The sequence below is a fragment of the Myodes glareolus genome, chromosome 14, assembly GCF_982192425.1.
Source record: "Myodes glareolus chromosome 14, mMyoGla1.1, whole genome shotgun sequence".
NCBI lineage: Eukaryota > Metazoa > Chordata > Mammalia > Rodentia > Cricetidae > Myodes > Myodes glareolus.
Window position 1 is genome coordinate 63,240,817 of NC_142039.1, and position 22,912 is coordinate 63,263,728.

Genomic DNA, 22,912 nt, shown 5'->3' on the forward strand with positions numbered 1-22,912 from the left:
CCTGTTTATTTTCCTAGAAGTCAATCTATTTATTCTCTCTCGTTCTTACTGGTAAAACTAAAAACTTTGACTCAGTAACTCGGAGCTTCTATGAATGCGTGGGTAATCTTTTGCAACTTCAAACAAAAAAATGCTTCTCAACCTGATAACAGGTCGCTGATATTTATTGAAGGACTTCTTATATTTCAAACCTGGGAATTCCCAGAAGATTTAATTACATTCTCTGTATTCTATGCACTCACCCTTGTCCCAACCTGAGCTCTATCCAAAAACCGATTGACAGAAATAAATTGCAAATACACCATAAAGCACAGATGTGATTTCCAAGCCACAGCCCAAGGGAGGAATTGTTTCTATTTTTAAATGCACTGTCGCTTTAAGGGGAAGTTCCTGGAAGAAATATGAAACCAGCTGCAGAGTGGACATCAAAATGCACTTGGTGTCTTCATTCTGGCAAAGACGGCCATCCTGACCTGAAGGGAGCACTGCTGTGTTATCTCAGAAAGTACCCGGGCAGACCCAGAGACCACCCATGGGCCCCATAAAAAGTTGGATCTGTCAGCCCAGAACAACGGAGCACCCTGCGGTTCAACCCAGTTTTTATAGTACCAGATAAGGGTCTACCCAAGTCAGCATGCCGATGGTGAATGCCCAGGTCACACTCCACAGATCTTCACTTAAAGGATCTAATGCAGTGGCCCTAAGAATCTCCAAGTGTTACGTTAACATTTATCCCCATCTACCCAGAGTTATCAATGCTCTTCCACAAAACAACCTTTTTCTATACACAACTGACGAGGCTTCATTTCCTTCAACAGTAGAGAACAGTAGCATTTTTTAAGGTTTAAGACAGGCAAGAAGAGCTGACAACAGTGGCTGGGAGTAGATGTCCTCCCTATATCTGTGTTCCATCCCCAGCACCTCGGAATGAACGGATGAGTGGACGAATGAATGAATGGACACATTCACTCACACACACATACACACAAACAAACATACATGGTTAAAAATATTTAAAGAATGAGGATGAGTGGTAAGTGGGCAAGCCATGAAGTGAAACTTAAGCCTTAGCTTCCTAACAGGAGCCGTCCACCTGCTCCCCAGGCTGCCTTGAAGAACCAGAGCCAAAGAAACGGTCCTCTGAAATAATACAAAATCCAGTTTTGGGGGAAAAAAAGATATAAGAGGCATCTATAAAATATACCATCTACACTGTTATCCATATGTCTAAATATACTATAAAATATTTAATGTGCCTAAAAATACTGTCCAAGGATAGAGCCATTACAATAAAAGTACTTGACACATCTTTAAAATAACTTAGCCATTAAATGCCACTATAAGAATCTGCTGGGGAAAGCAGAGTGTTTGCAAAGTGAATGAAACACTCCAGGCTCAACACTAAAGTCAAAGAATCGCTGATCTTCTCCCTCCTAACAATCTTACCCCAAATTTAGCAAGGCTGGACTGCATCGCAGCTCCATTATAGAAGGAAGCAGCTGCCTCGGTTAGCAATAAAGTAACAACCCCTACTTCACAGTCTGTCTCAAGGAAACTCTGAAGTGTAAAATTCACTCCTTATGTAGCACTTCGATCAACAGGTGATTTTTTTCAGAGGCAAACTCATACTCATTTCCAAGCTGAATTGGAATAATCTCGGTTTTCTTTTCTATTTTTTTTTTTACAAGCTCCTACAATGCCATACTGAATGAATTCCAACCTATTTCTTCTCAGGAGCTTAACAGAAAAATGTCAAATATTCACATTATTTTAGGGCATTTTCCCATACCATTGCATGGGACGCAGCAGAATTAATAAGGATCCCACAGTTACGACTTTTCAAATGCAAATGTCTTGCCATCTAGAAAATGCAGCCCTCTTTTTAGACATTCCCCCATCCCTGTGTCTAAACAGCTACCGTTCAGGGCTCTATTTGTTTCCATGAAAATAAAAATCTCCGCACTACTTTCAGACACCATCTCGGCTCACCACCTCCAACAACCTAAAGATTTTAAAAGACCTAGCCTTGTACCAGGGTGTTTGCTTTATCGGCTCTTAGCCCCCATTTCACATACAACAACCCTACGCAGTTCTGCTAAAGTGGACAAATAAGCCAGCATAAGAATCGCGGGCGCTGGACCCATCAATAAGGCCTTGGGTTGGTCATTTGCACACTTCGGACATCGGTTTTTCTATCTGTAAAATGCAGTCTGAGCTACACATCTCCAGAGCTCCATCTGGTCCCTTCACGTTCTGGAGCCTCTGAAGCCAGCCAGGAGAGGTGATTCTGGTCAGGGTTCCCTGCTGGGGGACACCGCTCTGGTTGAGAGGGGACAAGAAGAGAGGGACACAGAAAGAGGAGGGGACCCTGCACTTGCAACCGCTTCCCATATGAGCGTGGGACAAACTTGAATCCACCCTTGCTAACAATGGGAACGCGCACTCGGGTTTTCCTGGCTCAAACTTGGCAGGAGCCGGCGGGGAGGGATTTACCTTTCTCCCTGCTTGGTGTTGGAAGGAGGAGGGTGCAGGACCGTCTGGTTCCCTTCCATCTCCACCACGCACTTGGTGTTCAGTTCCAGCTCTGAAAGCACAGAAGCAGGGAGACGTTGCAAAGTGGAGCATCCGCGGCCGCAGCTGGCGCGCGTGGCTCGGTCCTGGGCAGGCAAGGAGACGGCGCCCCGGGCACACAGTGGCGGCTGCCGGAGCCTGGGAGCTGCCTCCTCCCGGGGCCACGCTGGGCCATCACGGTGTCCCCGACCCCCGCCGCCCAGCAGTTTGCAAAGTTGCCTCCCCACACCCCCCGCCCTCGGCCCGAGCAGAAATGCAAAAAGAGCTGGGGAAAGCGGCTCACCTCTTCGGTTCATGGGCCGGACCCGGACGGCAACTTTTACCTTCGTATCCGACATGTTGGCGGCGCCCTGTTCCGCCCGACGCGGCCCCTTCAAGCGCCGCGCCGCCGCCGCCGCCGCAGCCGCAGCCGCGCGCCCCCCGAGCGCGGCCGCCGCCGCTCCGCCGAGAGCTCCGAGACGCAGCGCCGAGGCGCGCGGGCCATCCCGGGGGAGCGCGACGCGGGGCACGGCCGGGCCCGGGGAGGGGCGGGCGCGGGGCGGGGCGCGGCGGCGGGAGGAGGCCGCGGGCCCAGGCGCCGCTCTAGCCGCTCGGGCCGGGCCGTGCGCGCAGCACCGCGGCCCCTCGCGGCCGCCGGGAGCCGGGCAGCGTCGCCATCTTCCGCTCCGGGGGCCGCGCCCGGGATTACAGGCCGCTGCAAAATGGGAACTGGGAGCCTAGAAGGGGCGTTTTACAAAGGCGATCAGTTCTGGGTTCTGGGACCCAGCAAGAGGCGCCTGCAAAGGCAATCGGCCCGGGCTCCGGGCTCCCGGCAGCTGGGACCCGGGAAGGGGCCCTGCAAAGGCGATCGACTCCGGGCTCCCGGCAGCTGCGAACCGGGAAGGGGCGTTTTACAAAGACGATCGGCCCCGGCTCCGAGCAGCTGAGACCCGGGAAGGGGCACCCTGCAAAGACGATCGGCCCCTAGCTCCGGGCAGCTGGGCCTGGAGAAGGGGAACCGTTGCTTTCCCTGCTCCAGAGCCTACGGAGACCTCACGGACACTGCTTGGAGCTCGAGTCACCTTCAGAGGCCGCTGTCACCCTCACAGCCAAGGCCCTGGGGCGGTATGAGGGGCTTGGAGAGGGTGTCGGGTGCGCAGGCCTTATTCACGCCAGCCATACGCCTCCCCCGAAATCCACAGCGCGCCGCCCCTCGGAGCCCCACACCGAGTCTTGCACCGGTATTTTAAGATCTTTGTGGTGAACCGAGATTAGGAATGAATTTGAAGTGGACCACCAAAACCGTGTGTTTGTAAATACTGCGCTCATTTTCTTTCCCTTGCGCCCTTGTAATGGGAGGGGTCTGGAGGACCGGGAGGCTTCATCGGCTCTTACGTAAGAATGTAACCGCAACGCGGCCGGTGGATGCTTTGGCCAAAGCCAGACCTCCCTGTCTGGGCGGAACTGAGGGAAGCAGATTTACTCTGTTTGGTTCAACAAGTGCGCGAGGGCGGCGCTTACTTTGTGCCAAGCCTTTTGAAACGTGCTCCAGTCTAAAAGCCAGAAAGCTTGGCTCTGGAGAATCCCGATTTTGCGTGAATGTCCAAATTCACTCATTCACGAACTGCTTCATGGGGACTTTTTATTGAGTGCCATGCAGTGCTATAGAGACCACACAGACTTCAGCAGCTTTGTTCGCCCTGTTCTCCACCGGTCACATGGAGGGCAGAGAGATACTTATTATGGTAAACCACGTGTGGCAGGTGATCTAAATAGGAGGGATTCAGTCTGTCACCAACTGGTACCCTGTGATACAACAGACTTGCATATGCGGTCTACCGCTGTCCCACTGAATCACACCCCGGCTCCGAGGAAGCCTGACTTAAACCACTGCTTCGCTGTTCCTTAGTCCACCCCCACCTTGTTTCAGGTCCGACTAACTCAGGCCACCTACGAGGGTCCTGCTGCAGTTTGTCCCTCCATTCCTAGAGCTACCAGCCTACTCTGTCCCTCCATTCAGCACTTCAACGAATGTGTGTTGAGCACACACACACATGCACTCACGCACACACACACACACACACACACACACACACACACACACACAGAACAATTTTGTAGGCTGTTGGCTAGAGGCCCTGGGCTATTTCTGCAACAGGATTCACAAGCCTCTGGTGCTCACAGTCTAGCTCTGCATCTCAAATCTCACCTTTGGATTCTGAGACATTTCTCTTCCCTAAACATAGCTTTACTTCCTATACTCTCCTGAACCCAGCTGCCAAGAAATTAAAATTCTAATCTCTGATTATGTAAGTTTGGGATTTTTTTAATCCCTCTGGCTGACTCTATTGAATATTACCTCCTGTTATTCTCAAAATTACTCACTTCATTCAGAACTATTTAATAAGGAAGAATCTGTCCCTGTGCTAAATTTTTCTGGCACTTTTCAACGGTGACAAATGTAGAGTACTGAGTATCAAAAAAAGACACATCCAGGGCTGGAAAGATGGTTCCACAGTTAAGATCACTGTCCACTCTTCCAGAGGACCTGGGCTCAATTTCCAGGACCTATATGACTTGGCATCTCACAACCAGTTCATAAGTACCTGTAACTTCTGTTCCCAAGGATTCTGCTCCCTCTTCTGGCCTCTGAAGGCATTTGTACAAACATGGTGCACAGACACACATGAAGATATAACACCCCACAAATAAAATACAGATTAAAATCTTTAAAGAACAATATTAACGACAACAACAAACCATACATCCAGGGGGCTGAGAGGTGCTTCAGGGGTTAAGACACTTGCTGCTCTTTTGGAAGACCAGCACCCAGGTGCTCTCAACCAATTGTTACTTCAGTTCCCAGGGAATCCTATGTCCTCTTCTGGCCTCTTCACGTATACACATATACATCCATGTAAGTAAACACTTTCATAAATGAAAATGGAGACTGCTTGTACGTTTCCTGTCTGCCTAGACCCAAATAATCACACAGAAACTATGTTAACTACAACACTCTTTGACCACTAGCTTAGACATATTCCTAATTAGCTCTTACATCTTAAATTAACCCATTTCTATTAATCTATGCATCCCCACGATGCTGTGGCCTACCAGTAAGTTTCCTCCATCTTCTCCTTCAGCAGCTATGTGGCGTCTCTGTGACTCTGCCTTCTTTCTCCCTGCATTCAGTTTAGTTTTCCTGCCTAGCTCTATTCTGCCCTGCCATAGGCCAAAGCAACTTCTTTATTAACCAATGGAAATAAAACATTCATAGCATACAGAGGGGAATCCTACATCAATAAAATAAATCCTTAATTTAAAAAAAAATACACTGAAGTTCTATCCCCCAGAGCCTGTGAATGAGATCTCATTTGAAATAAGGTCTTTGCAGAAATAAGGAAAGATGCAGTCACTGGCTTAGAATTAATTCTAAACCCAATGGCACCAGAGAGGAGAGAGAGGTTCAGGCACACACATATGCAGGAAGGAATCCAGGGACAGATGAAGACAGCCTAGACAGATGCAGTCAGAAGCCAAAAAAATGCAGAGGCCTGCTTGGAGCTAGCAGAAGCTAGCAAAGACAAGGAGAAATTCTTCCTGTAGTCTTCAGAAGAAATATAGCTTTGCTAAAACCCTAAATGTGGGAGCCCCTAGGCCTGTTTTATGCCACAAGGTTCATAGTATATTATGGAAATCTTGTGTGTGTGTGTGTGTGTGTGTGTGTGTGTGTGTGTGTATGTGTGTGTGTTTGAGACACAGTTTCTCTGTGTAGCCTTAGCTGTTCTGGAACTCGCTCTGTAGACCAGGATGAACTCAAACTCAGAGATCCACCTACCTCTGCCTTCCAAGTGCTGGGATCAAAGGGGTGGGCCACCACCACATGGTCTTATTATGACAATCTTAAGAAGCAAGTGCAAGAAGAGAGGCATGGTAATGCCTGAATTCCAGACACCAAGGCATGAGGATCAACAAGAGTTCTAGGGCAACCTGGGTTACAGTGAGGCCATGTCTCAGAAAGGAGAGGAGAAGAAGAAGGAGAAGGAGAAGGAGAAGGAGGAGGAGGAGGAGGAGGAGGAGGAGGAGGAGAAGAAGAAGAAGAAGAAGAAGAAGAAGAAGAAGAAGAAGAAGAAGAAGAAGAAGAAGAAGAAAAGAATCCTCCTTGCCCATTTCCATTTCCTCTTCTTCTCTTTCATTCCCTACTAGCTCATCAAAGTTTTTTTTTTTTTTTTTAAACAATGCTGGGCACTGCACCCAGGACCTTGAGCACACTAGCCACATTATCAACAGGCACTGGCACACTGGGGGGCAATATCTTTAGGTGGTTCATTTGCAGCCTTCTCTCCATTGAGAGGGCTGCTGTAGACTTCTAGATGAGAGGCCACAGTGGCATGAAGAAAGTCAATGGTGCTGCAAATGGAGCAGAAGAAACAGAGGCGGGGCGCTGACTGTGGAGACGAAAGTGAAGTGACTTAGCAAGCCATGGGATGTGAGGCGTGAAGGGAGCAAAGGAGTTCGCAATTAGCAAAGGTCCCTGAGTGGGTAAGAAGAGGTCTTCAGGTGAGAGGGGTGTGATTTAAGTGTTGCTGGTTAAACAGTTCCACCGTAAGTAGTCCGTCCTACTTCTGCAGCCTTCTCGGACGTGAAAGGTCCCATCTACTCTTTACCTCTTCCAAAAAGAGTTTGTGAAATACGTGCTCTTTAGAGCCTCTTTAGCTTTACTTATAAAGAATTCCACCTTGGGGATTGGAGAGGTGGCTCAGTGGTTAAGAGCACTTGCTGCTGTGGCAGAGGATCTGGGTTTGATTCCCAACACCCACCTGATGGCTCACAAACGTCTGTAACTCCAGTTCCAGGGAATTCGATGCTCTCTTCTGAGTTCTGCAGGCACCAGGCAAGCACGTGGTGCACCTACATATGTGCACGCAAAATATTTATGCACATAAAATTTAAAAATCTAGGAAAAAATATATCTTGGGCCAGTGAAAAGAGCTCAACTGGAAAAGATACCTGTTGCCAAGCCAGCCTGAAAACCTTGGTACAATCCCCAGGAACTACCTAGTGGAAGGAGAGAATCAATTCCCCTGGCTGTCACAAGTACCTCTGCGCACACATACACACACACACACACACACACACACACACACGCACACATGCACACACACATGCACATGCATGCACACAAATAAACATAATAATAAAATAACTACAACTTTTAAGAGCTACATTGTATCTTTGGAAATCCCCTAGACATTTCTTCAGTCTCCCCCAAGGTTGTCACTCAAAACTTCAGTTTCGAGAACATGGTCAGGTGATCCATTTGAAAGTTCTGTCCTCAGAGAGGGCCTCCGTGACGCACCAAACTTGCCCCCCCACCAATCCCACAGGGGCTCTAAGTGCTGTCTGTCACAGCTTCACACTTCAAGTCTGCCTCCTGTACACACCCGATCTTTCAGATAGTCGCAGGCAGCACTCATGACCCTCTGGAGACTTCTGGAACTCAGTGGATGCTGTTGTATCAGAGATCTGCCCCACCCAAGCTTTAGCAACTCTCAGTGACAGCCACAACAACCCTGGCAGCTCCAGTGAGTCGTGAACCTGAGGACATCTGGCTCTAGTCTCACCATCGGTGCGTGCAGATGGCACACTGGAGCCGTGGGCGACGGGAGCAGTAGCGCTGAATGAACATTTCCCATCTCAAACTTTCTCTGATGGACTCTGCAGGCATGGGTGTAAAGTTTAGATCTTGAATGACTTCCAAACTCCATGTGTTGAAGGATTGGTCCCCTGCTGCTGGCGAGATTGGAATCTGATGAACCCTTTAAGCGTTAGAACAGAGTGGAAAGAAATCAGGGCATGCAGGTGTGATTCCGTGAAGAGGCTAGCCCCTTCTGCCTTCTGTACAGTTTCACGGCCAACGCCTGATGAGCAGCTTTTGCTCTGCTACCTAGTTCCTCTCATGGTGGCTGCCTCAACAAAACTTAGAAGCAACGAAGCCGGCAGACCCCTCACTGTAAGTCCTCCTTAGACGTTGCTCGTCTCAGATATTTTGTCAACAGGGATGGAAAGCTAGCCACACAGTAGACTGTATTCCTAAGGGAATCATTTCAAGTGCCCCTGGGATGTCTCTCATCTTTTCTGGCCTGACCACTGACATTCTACGGTAGTATGTCTGCCGTCACCGCAGGGCCTCTTAGATTCAAGCCCCTTATCGCCACATGGCAACGTCAAAATTATACTTGAAGAGGAGCATCTAGAACAGGAGATATTTGTTATGGCCCTTTTTTTGGGGGGTGGGGAATGTCATGTCACATAATGAGTTTTGTCATTTTCCCAGCCATTCTCCCCGGACAGCACGCTGTAAGAAAGGCTTCGGGAACCTTATCTTGCCTCACTCACTAACATGGAGCCTGAGACAGCTTAATCTTCAGCTGGCTCATGAGTAACAAGCAGGGAATCTGGACTCCCACCACCCTTGAAGAAGATTCCATTCTGAGAACCGCGGCTCCTTCCTCCTCCACACCTCACCCATCGGTTCCTTGTACGACTGTGTTTGTGCTGTATGACACTCCCCCCTGCCCCGGATGCTCAGTACAATAATTCTTGCCTCACACAGTCTGTCAGACTTAAGTTCAGAGGGTGGTGAGGGTGGAGCTCTTGCTCACAGAATGTCAGGTATGAAATCGGAAATCTTCCTTCTGGACAAGCGAATGTGAATGGACTCCTCAGAGACCTGATTTCCTGATTTGTTTTTTTAAATATTTATTCATTTATTATGCATTCAATATCTGCCTACATGTGTGCCTGCAGGCCAGAGAGGGCACCAGATCTCATTACAGATGGTTGTGAGCCACCATATGGTTGCTGGGAATTGAACTCAAGACCTTTGGAAGAGCAGGCAATGCTCTTAACCACTAAGCCATCTCTCCAGCCCCCTGATTTCCTGATTTGAACCAAGAGGATGAAGGTGATGCTAGTGAAAATATCTCCTCCATTGGGCCATGGGGGTAAGATCAGGTGACACTTGCGAAGTTCTCATCACAGACTGTGAACAGCTGGTCCCTCCTGAAGTCATCTTGTGGACTGTAGAGTGGCTGTACTGTCAATGTCCCAGGTAGGCCAGGAAAATTGCTCTGAGTAAGGACAGTGGAGAGATTGTCCAGGGACATTTAGAGAAAAGAGGACTCTCTGAACTTCTGCAAACCAAGCAGCCTTCAAATCCAAGCTCTGGGATGGTCTGTTTTAATTGTCAGCTTGATGGGATTAAGACATGCTGGGTGCATTAGGAGTCAGACTTTTGGGTGTGTCTGACTGTGAGGGCATTTCCAGAGAGGATTACCTAAATGTGAGCAACACCATCCCAAAGTGTGGGGGCCCAGACCAAATACTAAAGAGCAACAGAGAAGGCCAGATGGCATCAGCATTCACCATTTTCTGCTTCCTGGGTGCTCACTTTCCAGCTACCATGCCTTCCCTACCATGGTGAACTGTATCACCTCAAACCATGAGCCAAAATAAATTCCCTCAGGCTGCATCTTTGGGGTATTTTGTCATGGCAGTAAGAAAAGTAACTAATAGAGAATGAGTGGTGTCCCTGCCTCTAGATTCTTTATGGCGAGGGTGGAGTTAACACGAGAAAGCACACTGAAACTGAGAAGATGGGAAGCTCAGGGGACAGCATGTCACATGGAGTGTCAATAGATGCCACAGACTAGTGCAAACCCTGTCCTCTGCCTTGAGTTCAGCTCTCCTTCGCTGAACTCCTTTCAGTGAAGGGACAGTGGAATTGGATAAATACATGATAGACATGATGGGACATGGGAGGGACCAAGATCGGGAAGAAAAAGAATTCACCGAGGGGCCATGCAGTCCAGATTTACACTTCAGCTTGGCCACTTGCAAACTGTGTGACCTTGTTTAAATCCTTATCCTATCCCTCCCTCCATTCCTGATCTCTAAAATGGTTAATAATTATGGTGCTTCTGTTACTGCACCACACTCGGTTAGAGAAATATCTGGCGTATGTATGGTAAGGGTTAAATATCAAATCGTATAATTATCTTCATTAGCATCACCAACATCACCACAGTCATCATCAGCATCGTCATCATCATCACCACCACCATCACCACCATCACATCCACTTGTGAAAGATTTTTTTGTTCTATATATGTGTTTTACATGCATGGATATAAGTAACTACATGTGTGCAGTGCATGCAGAAGTCAGAAAAATCATAAATGTGGGTGCTGGGAATGAAACCCCAGTCCTCTGCAAGAGCGTGAGTGTTTCTAACATGTGAGACATCATTCCAGCCCTAACATTAACTAGTATTCACTGATCCAGGATTTCTTTCTTCTGTGAGCCTCGACACTCGCAGTAAATTGCACCTACCATTGTTGGTGGCATTTCCCTGTCCTGACTACCTGTTTCCAAATAACAAGCAGCTCCTCCCCAAATAACTCAATTTGAGACTTATTATAAAATATAAATGCTTGGCCAATAGCTCATGCTTATTACTATCTAACTCTTACACTTAAATTCACCCATATTTCTTATCTATGTTTGCCACGTGGCTCATGACTTGTTACCTCATTTTCTACATATCCTGCTTCCTCAGCAACTGACTGGCATCTCCTCTGACTCTGTCCTTCTTCATTACATCATTCTCAGTTTGGCTTTCCTGCCTAACTTTATCCTGTCCAGCTATTGGCCAATCAGCTTGTTTACTAAACCAATCATAGTGACATATATTTGCACAGTGTACAGAAGGAGCATTCCACGCAGCATACCATACTTCTGAAGTTCCCAAGGTATGCCATCTTGTGACCTTAAAACCATCCCTGAGAGGATTATGTTGCCCCACCATACCTAAAGCCCCTCAGACTAGCCTAGTAGCCACTGGAGGCCACAGACAAACCTCTTGTCCGATGAGCTGTTTAAATGCCTTTGACTGTAGGATCTAAGGTATGTGTCCCCACCCCACTCTCAAAATATTCAAGTAGTTATCTGTCTAAGAAGGCCATAGAGTCTAACCGGGTGGACTTCCAACAGAGAACCTGTAACTCTCTGCTTTGGTTTGTTGTTGCTTTTCTTTCCTTAACCTTGCTTAGCTAGTTAAAATAATCAGCACAAAAGTAAGAAGGGCTCTAGGGCAGCAGTTCTCAACTCGTGGGTTGAAATCCTTCCACAGGGTCACCTAAGACCATCGGAGAACACAGATGTTTACACTAGGATTCATAATAGTAGCAAAATTACAGTTATGAAGTAGCAATGAAACAATTTTATGGTTGGAGGTCACCACAACATGAGGATATGTCTTAAAGGGTCACAGCATCAGGAAGGTTGAGAACCACTGACCTAGGGGCTGGACAGATAAGTAGTTTATTATAGATTCAGTCTGAGGAAATCACAGTCTGTTGGGTGGAGGAGAGGTAGGCTCCCCCCTAAAAGTCCTAGATTTTGGGGGTAGGCTTAAGACAGATAGTGACTGCTCCCCACAACACAGCCTGGCCCAGACGTTCTTCAAAACCACCTCTGTATTTCTTAAAGTCCACCATAACCAACCACTGCAGCAGCTGTGAGCCGGCTGGTGGGAGGGCCTTTGCCTACAAGCTCTTGTATTAGCCAAAAAGTTCCAGCTGGTACAGCTTTACCTTAGAAACAGGGAGGCTGTGGCTTTGGAGCACAACTGACGGCAAGCATTCAGGGACTCTCTGACCACCTGATGTCTGTGAGACTAAGTCCTAAAGCTATTTTGGTCAGTGGTAGGCTGTCTGAATGACCTAAAAAAAATGCTAATGGCTTAAGTCAGTAGAGAATCAAAAGGTAATCCCAGGGCAAGCAAATATTTCCTAAGAGGCTTTCTATAAATCTAGTTAAACACTGTACCCATCCATCTAGGCTGAGTTCTCTGTGGTGATCAGCAACCTTCCAATCTCGGTGACTTCAAAAGCAAAGATCAGAGCCTCCTTTCCCTGACTCTCCATCACCACAGAGTGTGACTCTGCTCTCATAGCTGAGACAGCGCTGGATTGGGGCAGAAGGAAAAGGAAAAGATCGCTGAACGGTTCTTCATATTGTGCCAACAATGAACACTGAGGATTTTAGCTTTTTCTTCTTTAATTTTTTGACAATTAATTTTTCTTTGAACTTTATCCAACAAATGTTGCCATTTCCAACAATATAAAGTTATGTCATGAGAATTATTAAAATTCATCTTCCCGATATCATTGCTTTCCCCATGCATGCTGATGCCCACATGAGAGCAACAGAGGTAACCTAGTAGAGCCCTGTGAGCTGGAAGTCCTCAGGGAGGTCTCTTCACCTATTCCTGAACACTGAACTCTACTCAGTTGTTTCTACAGCAAGATTTGAAAATCTGTTTACAAAGCATATAATTTTTTATTGAAAATACATTTTTATACACTATATTCTGATCATGGTTTTCCCTCCTCCACTCCTCCAAGTTCCTCCCCACCTCCCCATCTGCCCATATCCACACCTTGCTTCTCTCTCTCTTTAGAAAACAAACAGGTAAAAATAATTAGAATTAAAAAATCAGAGTTAAAAAGAAAAAGCACAAACATATATGCAGAAAAAACTCATAAAAACTCAAAATCAAAAACCATAATATACAAACAAAAGTCAAGTAAGAGAAAAAGTGCCCAGTCAAACTAATATGAAACCAAAAAAATCTACATAAATACCATTTAGTTTATTTTGTGTTGACCATCTACCGCTCACTGGGCATGAGGTCTGCCCTTCAGTGTGGTTTGTGTACACACTGAGACTCCATGGGAGAAAACTAAGTTTTCTTTTGCCAGAAGTTGTCATTTGGAGAGAGTTTCTTAGTTAGAGCTGGGACCTTGTGTACGTGCATGCTGCCACCGTCTCTGTGACTTCCTATGAGTGTCAGTCCTGTTGGATTTGGAAGACACTGCTTCTGTGTTGTCACCACCCCGTGATTCTTAGACTTTCCACCTCCTCTCAGGCATAGCTGCCTGAGCTCTAGGATGAGGCACTTGATGAAGGCATCCCATTTGGGACTGAATGTTCTGATGTTTCTCCCTCTGCACATTTTCCAGTTGTGGGTCTCTGCATTAATTCCCATATCCTACAGGGGGAATCTTCTTTGACAACGCTGAGCAAGACACTGATCTGTGGGTATAGCAGAATGTCATTAGAAGTCCTTTCATTGCTATGGTCCTTTAGCAGAACAATGGTCTCGGGTTCTTGACCACTTGAGCAATGTCAAGCATGGGTTTCATCTTGTGGAATGGAGCTTAAATCCACTCAGCCAGTGGTTGGTTACTCCTACAATGTTTTTGCCACTATTATACCAGCATTTCACGCAGCTAGGTCACCATTGTCGACTGTAGTTTTTGTAGTTGTTTTGGTGTTCACCTTTCTCCTCTGGTATTCTACAGAATACTTCCCAGTACCATGAACACTAGTCAGTAGGTGTGAAAGCTCTAGATAGGCACCAACCCAACTTCTCCATGTTAAAGGAGTTGCATGGGTGCTGTCTTCAGCAATAGGGCTTTAGCATCCATCCGTGGAGAGCAGCCAACACCCTTGGTGATAGCCGGTGCTGTTTGAGGGTTTTCCAGGGGGCCCCATCGACCAACAGCTCAATCAGCTGTAACCCATTCCTGGCAATGGAGGTCTCACTTTGTAGTGAAACATGTCTAAGTTAATTGTCCCTTCTCACATTCCCTCCCTTAGCCCCCTCTTCCTTCACCATCTTCATTTAATTGTCTCATTGAAGTATCCCCAATGTCTCTCCATAATTATATGCTCTGTATCCCCTTGCTAGTTCTATCTCTCCCACCTAGTCTTTTACTCTATATCTAACCTCTATGGTAATATGGACTATAGCATGTCTATTGATGTTTGGAAGCTAACATCTGTTTATAAGAGAATACATATAGAATTTTTTTAAGGTCTATGTTGCCTCACTCAGGAGGATTTTCCTAGCTCCACCAATTTACCTGTGAATTTCATGATCTCATTTTTAATGGCTGAATAATATTCCATTGTGTTAATATACATATTTTCATTATCCATTCATCTATTGATGGACATCTAGATTGTTTCCAATTTCTGGCTGTGAACATAGTTGAGCAAGTGCCTCTGTAGTAGGATGTAGAGTACTTTGGGTATATGCTCAAGTGGTATAACTGGATCTTCAGGTAGATCTGCTGTGTAAAAATCTTTCCTGGGGAGATGAAACACATTTACCTACTTACTCCAGGTAGGAAACCCACAACAGACCAAAGAATAGATAATACCAAAGTCCAACTTAGTGAACCAATAAATTTCATTGGAGTTGCTTACAAAAGCAGAAGAGACTCAAAGACACCTGAACTATCAAGGCCCGCCCCAACATGGGTGACAGCTCACAGAAGCTGGGAAGCCTGGAATACACACACTTCACAACCTGCAGGCCACCTCAGCAGGATGGGAAATGTCCTTCCCAGGTGCCAATGTTGGTTTTAATATCCTCCAGGCAGCTTGGCTGGTTTCTGCTTCTAACAGGCAGTTGATCTGGTCTCAGAGTCTTCTTTGCAGTTCAGCAATTTTTTTCCCTCTGAGAGGACTCTCCCCTTTTATTGTTTATTCTGACAGAGAGGGGCCTAGTAAATCTGGTCAGTTTCAGGGACTTCCTGAAGCTATTTTAGATTGTTTATCTACCTGCTTAAGGAGGTCCCCTGCTGGATGGAATGTTTTCATCTCAGCACAACCTGTTACACAGCAAGATCAAGTTCCAGCTTCCCAAGGAACTGACACATTGATTTTCGTAGTGTCTTTATAGTTTTCAATGAATAAAGTAAGTCACATGATCTATCCAAGTGTGACTAAAACAGAGAAGAATAATTCTTGCCTAGAAAATAACTTACCACAACCAAATTTATATTTTACAATAGTCAACAATAGAGAACATCCCTTAAACCTTGACTGTCCACCAAACACAACCCTATTATTTAATCCTCACAATAACCCTGTAAAGTGCATATTATTATTAACATCCTTTAACATAGTGATGAATAAAAATAAAGAGAAAGTAGGGGCATGAGGGCACATGCTGACAATCCCAGTACTTGGGAGGAGACAGGAGTGTAGGGGCCAGGGATAAGGGGAAACCAGCCTACCACCTGACTTGACCCTGAGCTCCTGAGGCTTGGAAATCCCCACCCCCATGTTTGGGGATACTATAGGCTGTTGTAAAGAGGTCACTTGTTCATTTCCTGGCTGCCCAGACTCCCAAAATTATCACACAGAAACTCTATTATTTAAATCACTGCTTGGCTCTAATTCCTTATTTGCTAACTCTTACATCTTAATTTAACCCATCTCCATTAATCTGTGCATCACCATGAGGTGGTGGCCTACCAGCAAAGTTTCAGCACTTGTCTCCAGCAGTGGCTCCAAGGCTTCTCTACCAGCATTCAGTTTAGTTTACCCTGCCTAGCTAAGTTCTGCCCTGCTATAGGTCCAACGCAGTTTCTTTATTCATTAATGGTATTCACAGCATACAGAGGGGACTTCCACATCAATGGGCCAAAAATCAGCCTCACTGTGCTTTTCTATCAGCACATTGGTGGAAAACCCTGTAAGAACCCTCCCTTTCACCCAGCCCTCTGTTGCCTCTCTTCCTATTCAGAGGCAGCTGCCACTGTTCTCCTCATAAACCTCTTGTGTGAGGTTTGTTGCATGGTGTGACTTTGTGGTATGGCTTGGCTCCTGCGTGCCAAGATACCCTTAAAAGGAGGACCAGAAATTCAAGGTCATCCTTTGCTTATGGCCAAAGAAAATCTTTACAACATACACATAGCAAGCAACCTACCTAATAGGATCGTGTAAGTAAGAGTGGCTTTGCAAAGGGTGCTGATGGAGTCTCCTCACTGATCTATATTTTCTTCCCCCAAAATATAATAAGCAGTATACATAATAGTAGCCTCCTTTATAGTTTAAAGCCATAGGTAGAGTTGCTAAATCCCAAGGGAGGCAGGACAGGTAGTGATTCACAGTGTTGATCTAAAAGGCAGGAGATGTTCTCAGAGACTACTGGGTTTAGAGCAGCATAGTAGGAGAGGGGCTTTTGGTGTGAGACCTCTCCAAGGTTTATCATGCAGCACTAATAACTTACCTGCAGTTTTCATACACTGAACAGTCAGGCTTCAAGGCTTTTGTATGCAAAAAAATTATTATTTGCACAACAATCCCCATTTCACAGAGTCATTGTGAGAATTGAGAGAACAAGTGTGTGTGTGTGTGTGTGTGTGTGTGTGTGTGTGTGTGTGTGTGTAATACGCTACTTGGTAGCTGATGTTTTAGCAGATGTTCGATGAATGGTAGCTGTTATTGTAACTGCTGCTGCGGAGGAAAGAATAAACTTCAATAGAAAAAGCTGTAGAAGAGCAATCTGCATGGACATAAGCACAGAGACAGGAAGACAATGGCATTCTTTAGGAACTGATGAATGGAGCCGGGCAGTGGTGGTGCACACCTTTAAACCCATCACTCGGGAAGCAGAGGTAGGCGGACCTGTGAGTTCGAGGCCAGCCTGGTCTACAAGAGCTAATTCCAGGACTGATGAGTGATTTTCAACTGGACCATATTTGGAACCACCTGGGAAACACACTCCTTTCTTGTCTGTGGGGGAGCTTCCAGAGTTTAACTGAGGAGGAAATCTGCCCTGAATTGGGGGAGGGCTATCCCCATGGGCTGGGGTTCCAGCCCTGTACAAAAAGGGGAAAGTGAGCTGAGCACAGGTATTTGTGTCTTTCTGCTTCTTGACTATGGTGTTGTGTGACAGTTGCACACTCCTGCTACCAGAGCTAAAACCACTGTTACAACCTCTTTCCCATCATAATGGCTGTACCTCCAGACTGTGGGCAGAACTAAGCTTCCCTGCCCCCCTTAAATTGCTTCTGTCCAGAGTTTTGGCACAACAAAAAGTAACTAATATGCTTCACTAAGAGCCCCCTTCACAGTCATAAGGACATGCCCACCCCACCCCCATCAGACTTTGAAAATCACCTGAGAACCAGATGTTTAAACTGGGGGTGAGGTGAAGGCTTAGAGGACCTCCCTGAATGCAGGTCTCCATCTATTCCACAGGTCTCTTGCCCTAACCTCTTCTGAGAGGGACCAGCAGCTTCTCCAGGCGGTCACTGGCAGAGGCCAGTGTGTAGCTAGCCAGGCTTTCCTTGGACCCCCTACTTGGGCTGCTGCCATACTAGCTGCCTTGAAACCCACTCAGGCTTCTACTGTTCTACTCGGCAGCAGTCAGTCTCACACTTCATCGTCATCAACAGCAGATTTGGTGAGACAGTTGGGAATTCTTAAAGGGAGGAATTAGTTAAAATAGGGATTTTTCCCATGTAAACAAATGGAAACACTATTACAATGGAGAGAGTTAGGTCTCAATATGACTATGCAATGCATGATTTAAAATTGGAACAATTAAATTAGGTAAATGAAGGGATAATCAACACAACTGGGATTGACATAATGTTAATTATCATGTTTATAATCCTTATTGTCAGTTTGATAATTCTTGGTTTATCTCTAAAAAAAATATTAGTTGATATGACTACCAAGATACAGGCCTTAGAAAAACTTATTAAAACAGATCATAGAAATATTCAGATCCAGACAGAGGAAATTAAAGGAGAACCAATTTCAGTATTGCAGTATAATGTTAGAGAGGAACAGCCTAAGGTTTTCAAACAACCTTAATATATCCAGTCACCTTACAGAAACTACCAATGACAGATAGCCCAAGGCTGTTAGGTGTCCACTGGAATCCTATGGAAATGTTAGTTTTAAAGAGATTCAAGGACGCAATAGTCTCATATGATATGCATTCACCTTTTGTGAAGCAGATTTCAACTCATGGTCAACTTGTAATAGAATTATCCCACAAGATTGGAGAGACATAGCTACAGCAGTCTTGGAGCCTGATCCTCAATTACAATGAATGACCTGGGGGAAAGATAAGGCTAAGACCATTGAACAATGGAGTAGGGCTAGAGGTATAGAAATCTCCCAAGACCAACTTCTTGGAGAGGGAGATTATGCTAATGTGCAAAGACAATCTCTGTATAACAATCACACCCTGGCTTTATGCCGTACAGCACCTTTGAATGCTTGGGACAGAAGTGAAGAAATTGGAAATAAAATTGAGTCATGTACAAAAGTTATACAGGGCCCAAAAGAAACCTTCACTGATTTCTTACAATGATTGACTTCAGCAGTAATAGAATGATACCAAATTCAGAAGCTAGACAAATAATAATTGAATCTCTGGCTTTTGAAAATGCTAATTTTCAATAGAAAAGGACAATTAGGCCTTTAAAGGCAAGATCAGCACCTTTGAAGGAATGGATCTGGGATCAATATTGAATCTCATGACCATGATGATGCTTAGATAGGAGAGGTAATTTCCAGAGGTTTGAAGAAAAATCTAAATGTCAAGTGTTTCAATTTCAGCAAACAAAGTCACCTAAAAAAGGATTGTAAACAGATCATTCCTAGAAACAATGTTTTTTTCTAATCTTAATCCAAACAGAAGGCCCCTCCATCCTGGATTATGTCAAGGTGTGGCAAAGGCAAGCATTGGACTAAGAAATGTAGATCAACAAAAGATAATCAAGGTAATCTTTTGCCATCAGGAAACATCTTGGAGGACTCTCACAGGCCCCTATACCAAATCCGGTTCAGTCATTTCCTGTCATCGTGGAGGAAACTCCTTCTCAGAGCAATTAAAGAACCTAATACCTATTATAAAAATAGCATAGTGCTCTGGATGATAGATCAGCTTTAGAAAAGAAAGCAAAAATTTCAGGAGAAACCATAAATCAAAACTGTTAAAAGTTTGATTTGAAAAAGAGAGAACTCTTGATTAGAAGAGATGATAGTTCATCAAACAGTATGGTCACTCAATCTAAACTAACAAAACTAACAAATGCTTTTCATTTGATCAGTTATAACTTGCCAAAAGAGAACCTCCCCAAAGTTAGGGGTGGGGAAGGGTTTTGTTTTTGTCTTTTCAGAAAAATAAAAACAACCATTTTGAGGAATTTAAAGAACTTTGAACAAATAAGCATCCAAAGAAGAAGGGAAAACTACTAGGAAAAAATTATCAAGGAAAGAAATAATCTGACCTAATGAGATCTCTGATGTCTCTAAAAAGATGGTGGGATCCCACAACGATTATTCCATCAGGACTATGATAACACCACTAAACTAAAAAATACCCAAAGATTGGCTTTTGAACTACAAACTGCTCAGGACAATTTCAAAGTGGCCAGCTGAAACGATCCAGCCTAATGGAGTAATCAGCCCATCTTCCCATATCCTCCTATATACTGAAAGTTGTAGACTACTAATGACTGATATACTGTACTTTCTAAGTCATTGCTGTACTGTATAGATTATGTAATCATAAGAAGAAACACATCTGTATGCATTCAGTACAGATGCAGTTTTTAACATATGTTGACACACTGTTGACTGAATGCACTGATGGAGACCACATTAGTACAAAATGTCAACTGTCATATCTTGTTTTCTAAATATATTTGGGTCACTTACAGTCAGAATTGTCCAGGTGAGCGTGTGGGGAAGGGGTTAGTGATAAAGGCGGCAGAAACAGAGGAACCAAAAGTATTGGTAACACTGAGTCTATTGGGTCTAAGAAATGGGCCCACAACAATAAAGGCACACATCTTTATTCCCAGTGCATGGGAACTAGAAGCAGGTCTCTGAGTTCAAGGACAGCCTGGTCGACAGAGTGAGTTCCAGGACAGCCAGGGCTACACAGAAAAACCCTGTCTCAGAAAAAAAAAAAGAGCAAACATGAAAGAAAAATCAACAATAAATAAATGAGCACGAAGCAGGTGGGAAGTTAGCTTGGATAGGCAGCCGAAGGACTAGAGGAACTGAAGAAGTGGGGAGAGTGGAAGCTGAGGACTGGAGTCCTGTGAGGGGTAGCCGTGGGTAGCTAACTTCCGTAGACTGCCGGCTTCATTCCAAAAGGTTAATTTATTCAATAGAAAAAGAAATGCAGCAGCCTCACACAGCAGTCAAGCAATGAGGTCATCCAGGGACTCCAGCTCCTGGGATCCTGCCTGCTGTCTCCTTTCTAAGTGGGAACCTTGTCTCTGCAACACAGGAAGTGGCGCATAGAGAGCAAAGAAACCCCCAGAAATCACACGGGAGAAAGTGAATCTGCTGTTGTCTCATAACTTCTCCATATTTTGAAAAGTGACCAGGAAGTTGGGTGAGGGAAGAGCAGCTTCTTTCATAAAGAAATGGCCTAGTCTGCACTTAGGAGGCTGAGGCAGTAGGATAGCCATGAGGCCAAGACCAGACTGGGCCACATAATGAGTTCCAGACCACCCCAGGCTACAGGATAAGACCCATTTTTATTATTTATTTATTTATTTATTTATTGAGACAGGCTGTATAACAGCCCTAACTGTCCTGGAACTAGCTCTTGTAGATCAGGCTGGCCTCGAACTCAAAGATTCGCCTGCCACTGCCTCCCAAGTGCTGAAATTAAAGACATGTGCCACCACTGCCTGGCTAGACCATACCTTAACACACCATCCAAAAAAGGAAGAGAAGAAGGAAAGGGAGGACCTTTGGGGGGGGGGAGTCTAGAAAACATGGGACAAAGAATGGAAATTCTCTCACTGTCTTGTCACTTACTGGTCACAAGCAAAATGTTGTGAGCTCAAAAGTTCCAGACCTTTTGAGTTCTGGAAATGGAAGAAAGGACAAATAGTCCTGACAGGGAAGATGTCTCTGAGGCTGTGCTCATTTCTGCATGCCCTGGGCCACTCGGGATACCCAGCCACCCTTGCTTCCTTCTCCAGGAATTCTTCCTGGCTTCTCCACTAGTCAGTGCATGTCCTATCACTCTCCAACATGGTACAAATCTCTGATGGTGTAGAAAGATCTAGCAACACATCCCTTGTCTATCATTGCTCAAGAACTTTGTTTGTTGTGTGTTTGTGGCAAGGTTTCTTGTACTCCAGGCTATATTGTCAAACTTGTTATATAGTCAAGGATGACTTTTGAATCTCTAATGTGTGTGTGTGGGTGTATGTTTTTTTTTTTTGTGTGTGTGTGTGTGTGTGTGTGTGTACAAAAGAAACCCAGAGATCAATGTTAGGAATTTTTCTCATTTTTTTCTTCACCTTAACATTTGAGACAACGCTTCTCACTGAACCTAGAGCACACTGATTTGGATAAACTGTCTGGCCAGCAAGTGCCAGGGATCCTCTTGTCCCTGCCTTCTAGGTGCTGCAATTACAGTCACACAATAATGTACTGTTATATTGGTATTTGGAATTAAAATCAGATCCTTTTGGTTGTATGACAAGAACTTTGCCCAACTGAGTTATTTTTCCCAGTCCCTGAACCTCTCTTTAAATGACAAAAGATCCCAAAATATCCCAGATTGTTTGTAAGGTATTTTTTGTTTTGTTTTATATTGGATTACTTAGTGTGATGGTGTGGGTGGGTACACACATGCCGTTGCATTTGTGTGAAGGTCAGAGAATAGCCCATGGGAAGACTTCAGTTTTCTTCTCCTACCATGTGTGCTCTGGGGACCATGCTCAGGTCATCAGACCTCGTTGTAACCTTTTCCTCCTGACCCATCGCACCAGCCTCTCTTTGTTTTGAGACACGATCTCATGTATGGTAGACTGGCCTTTAAGCTTGCTAGGCTAAAGATGATTTTGAAGTTGTGATCCTCTTACCCCCACTTTCCAATTGCTAGGATTACTTGCATATACCACCATGTTTCATCCATATGGTGCTGGGGATAGAATGCAGCCCCTTACACATGCTAGGCAAGCATTCTCCCAACTGAACTACATCTGCAGGTCCAAGAAACAGTCGATTTTAGCACTATATATAATTCTGCTGTGTCAGCATTATATGGGAACCTGCTGTGTCAGCATTAGATATGAACATGCTGTGTCAGCATTAAATATGAACCCGCTGTGTGACCTTGGGAGAGTTGTATGACTTTGCTGTTTCAATTCCTTACCAACAAAATGCCACTGATAGTAAGACTACTTTACAGAATTATTGTTAAGATGAAGTGAGACAAAGCCAGGGCTCTCCAGAGATCAAGACCAATGGAATTAAAGAAGTCCGTTTTGGAAATAAGATGTTGATAATATGACCTACGCAATCTGGAAACCCAGGAACGCATCTCCCAAGCACGAGGCTCCGAGAACAGGGAGCTAATGTCATGAAAGGACAGAAGACTTAGGGCCCAACCTTTCAGCAGAGAGAATTCAACCTCCTGGTCTTTCACTCTATCTAGACTCTC

The 22,912-nt window shown here is 45.2% G+C and overlaps 1 protein-coding gene across 5 annotated transcripts in view; it reads right to left on the reverse strand.

Moving 5' to 3' along the window:
- Kif13a (kinesin family member 13A) overlaps nucleotides 1-3,011 on the reverse strand; it is a 181,374-nt gene extending 178,363 nt beyond the window's left edge. For all 5 annotated transcript variants that reach the window (XM_048460641.3, XM_048460492.3, XM_048460568.3 and 2 more), the window contains exons 1-2: nucleotides 2,855-3,011; nucleotides 2,494-2,584 (exon numbers count right to left, since the gene is read on the reverse strand). In XM_048460641.3, the coding sequence (XP_048316598.3) occupies nucleotides 2,494-2,584; nucleotides 2,855-2,909 (146 nt within the window). In that variant the 5' untranslated portion in view covers nucleotides 2,910-3,011. The remainder of the gene's footprint in view (nucleotides 1-2,493; nucleotides 2,585-2,854) is intronic.
- Between the last annotated feature and the right edge of the window lie 19,901 nt (nucleotides 3,012-22,912).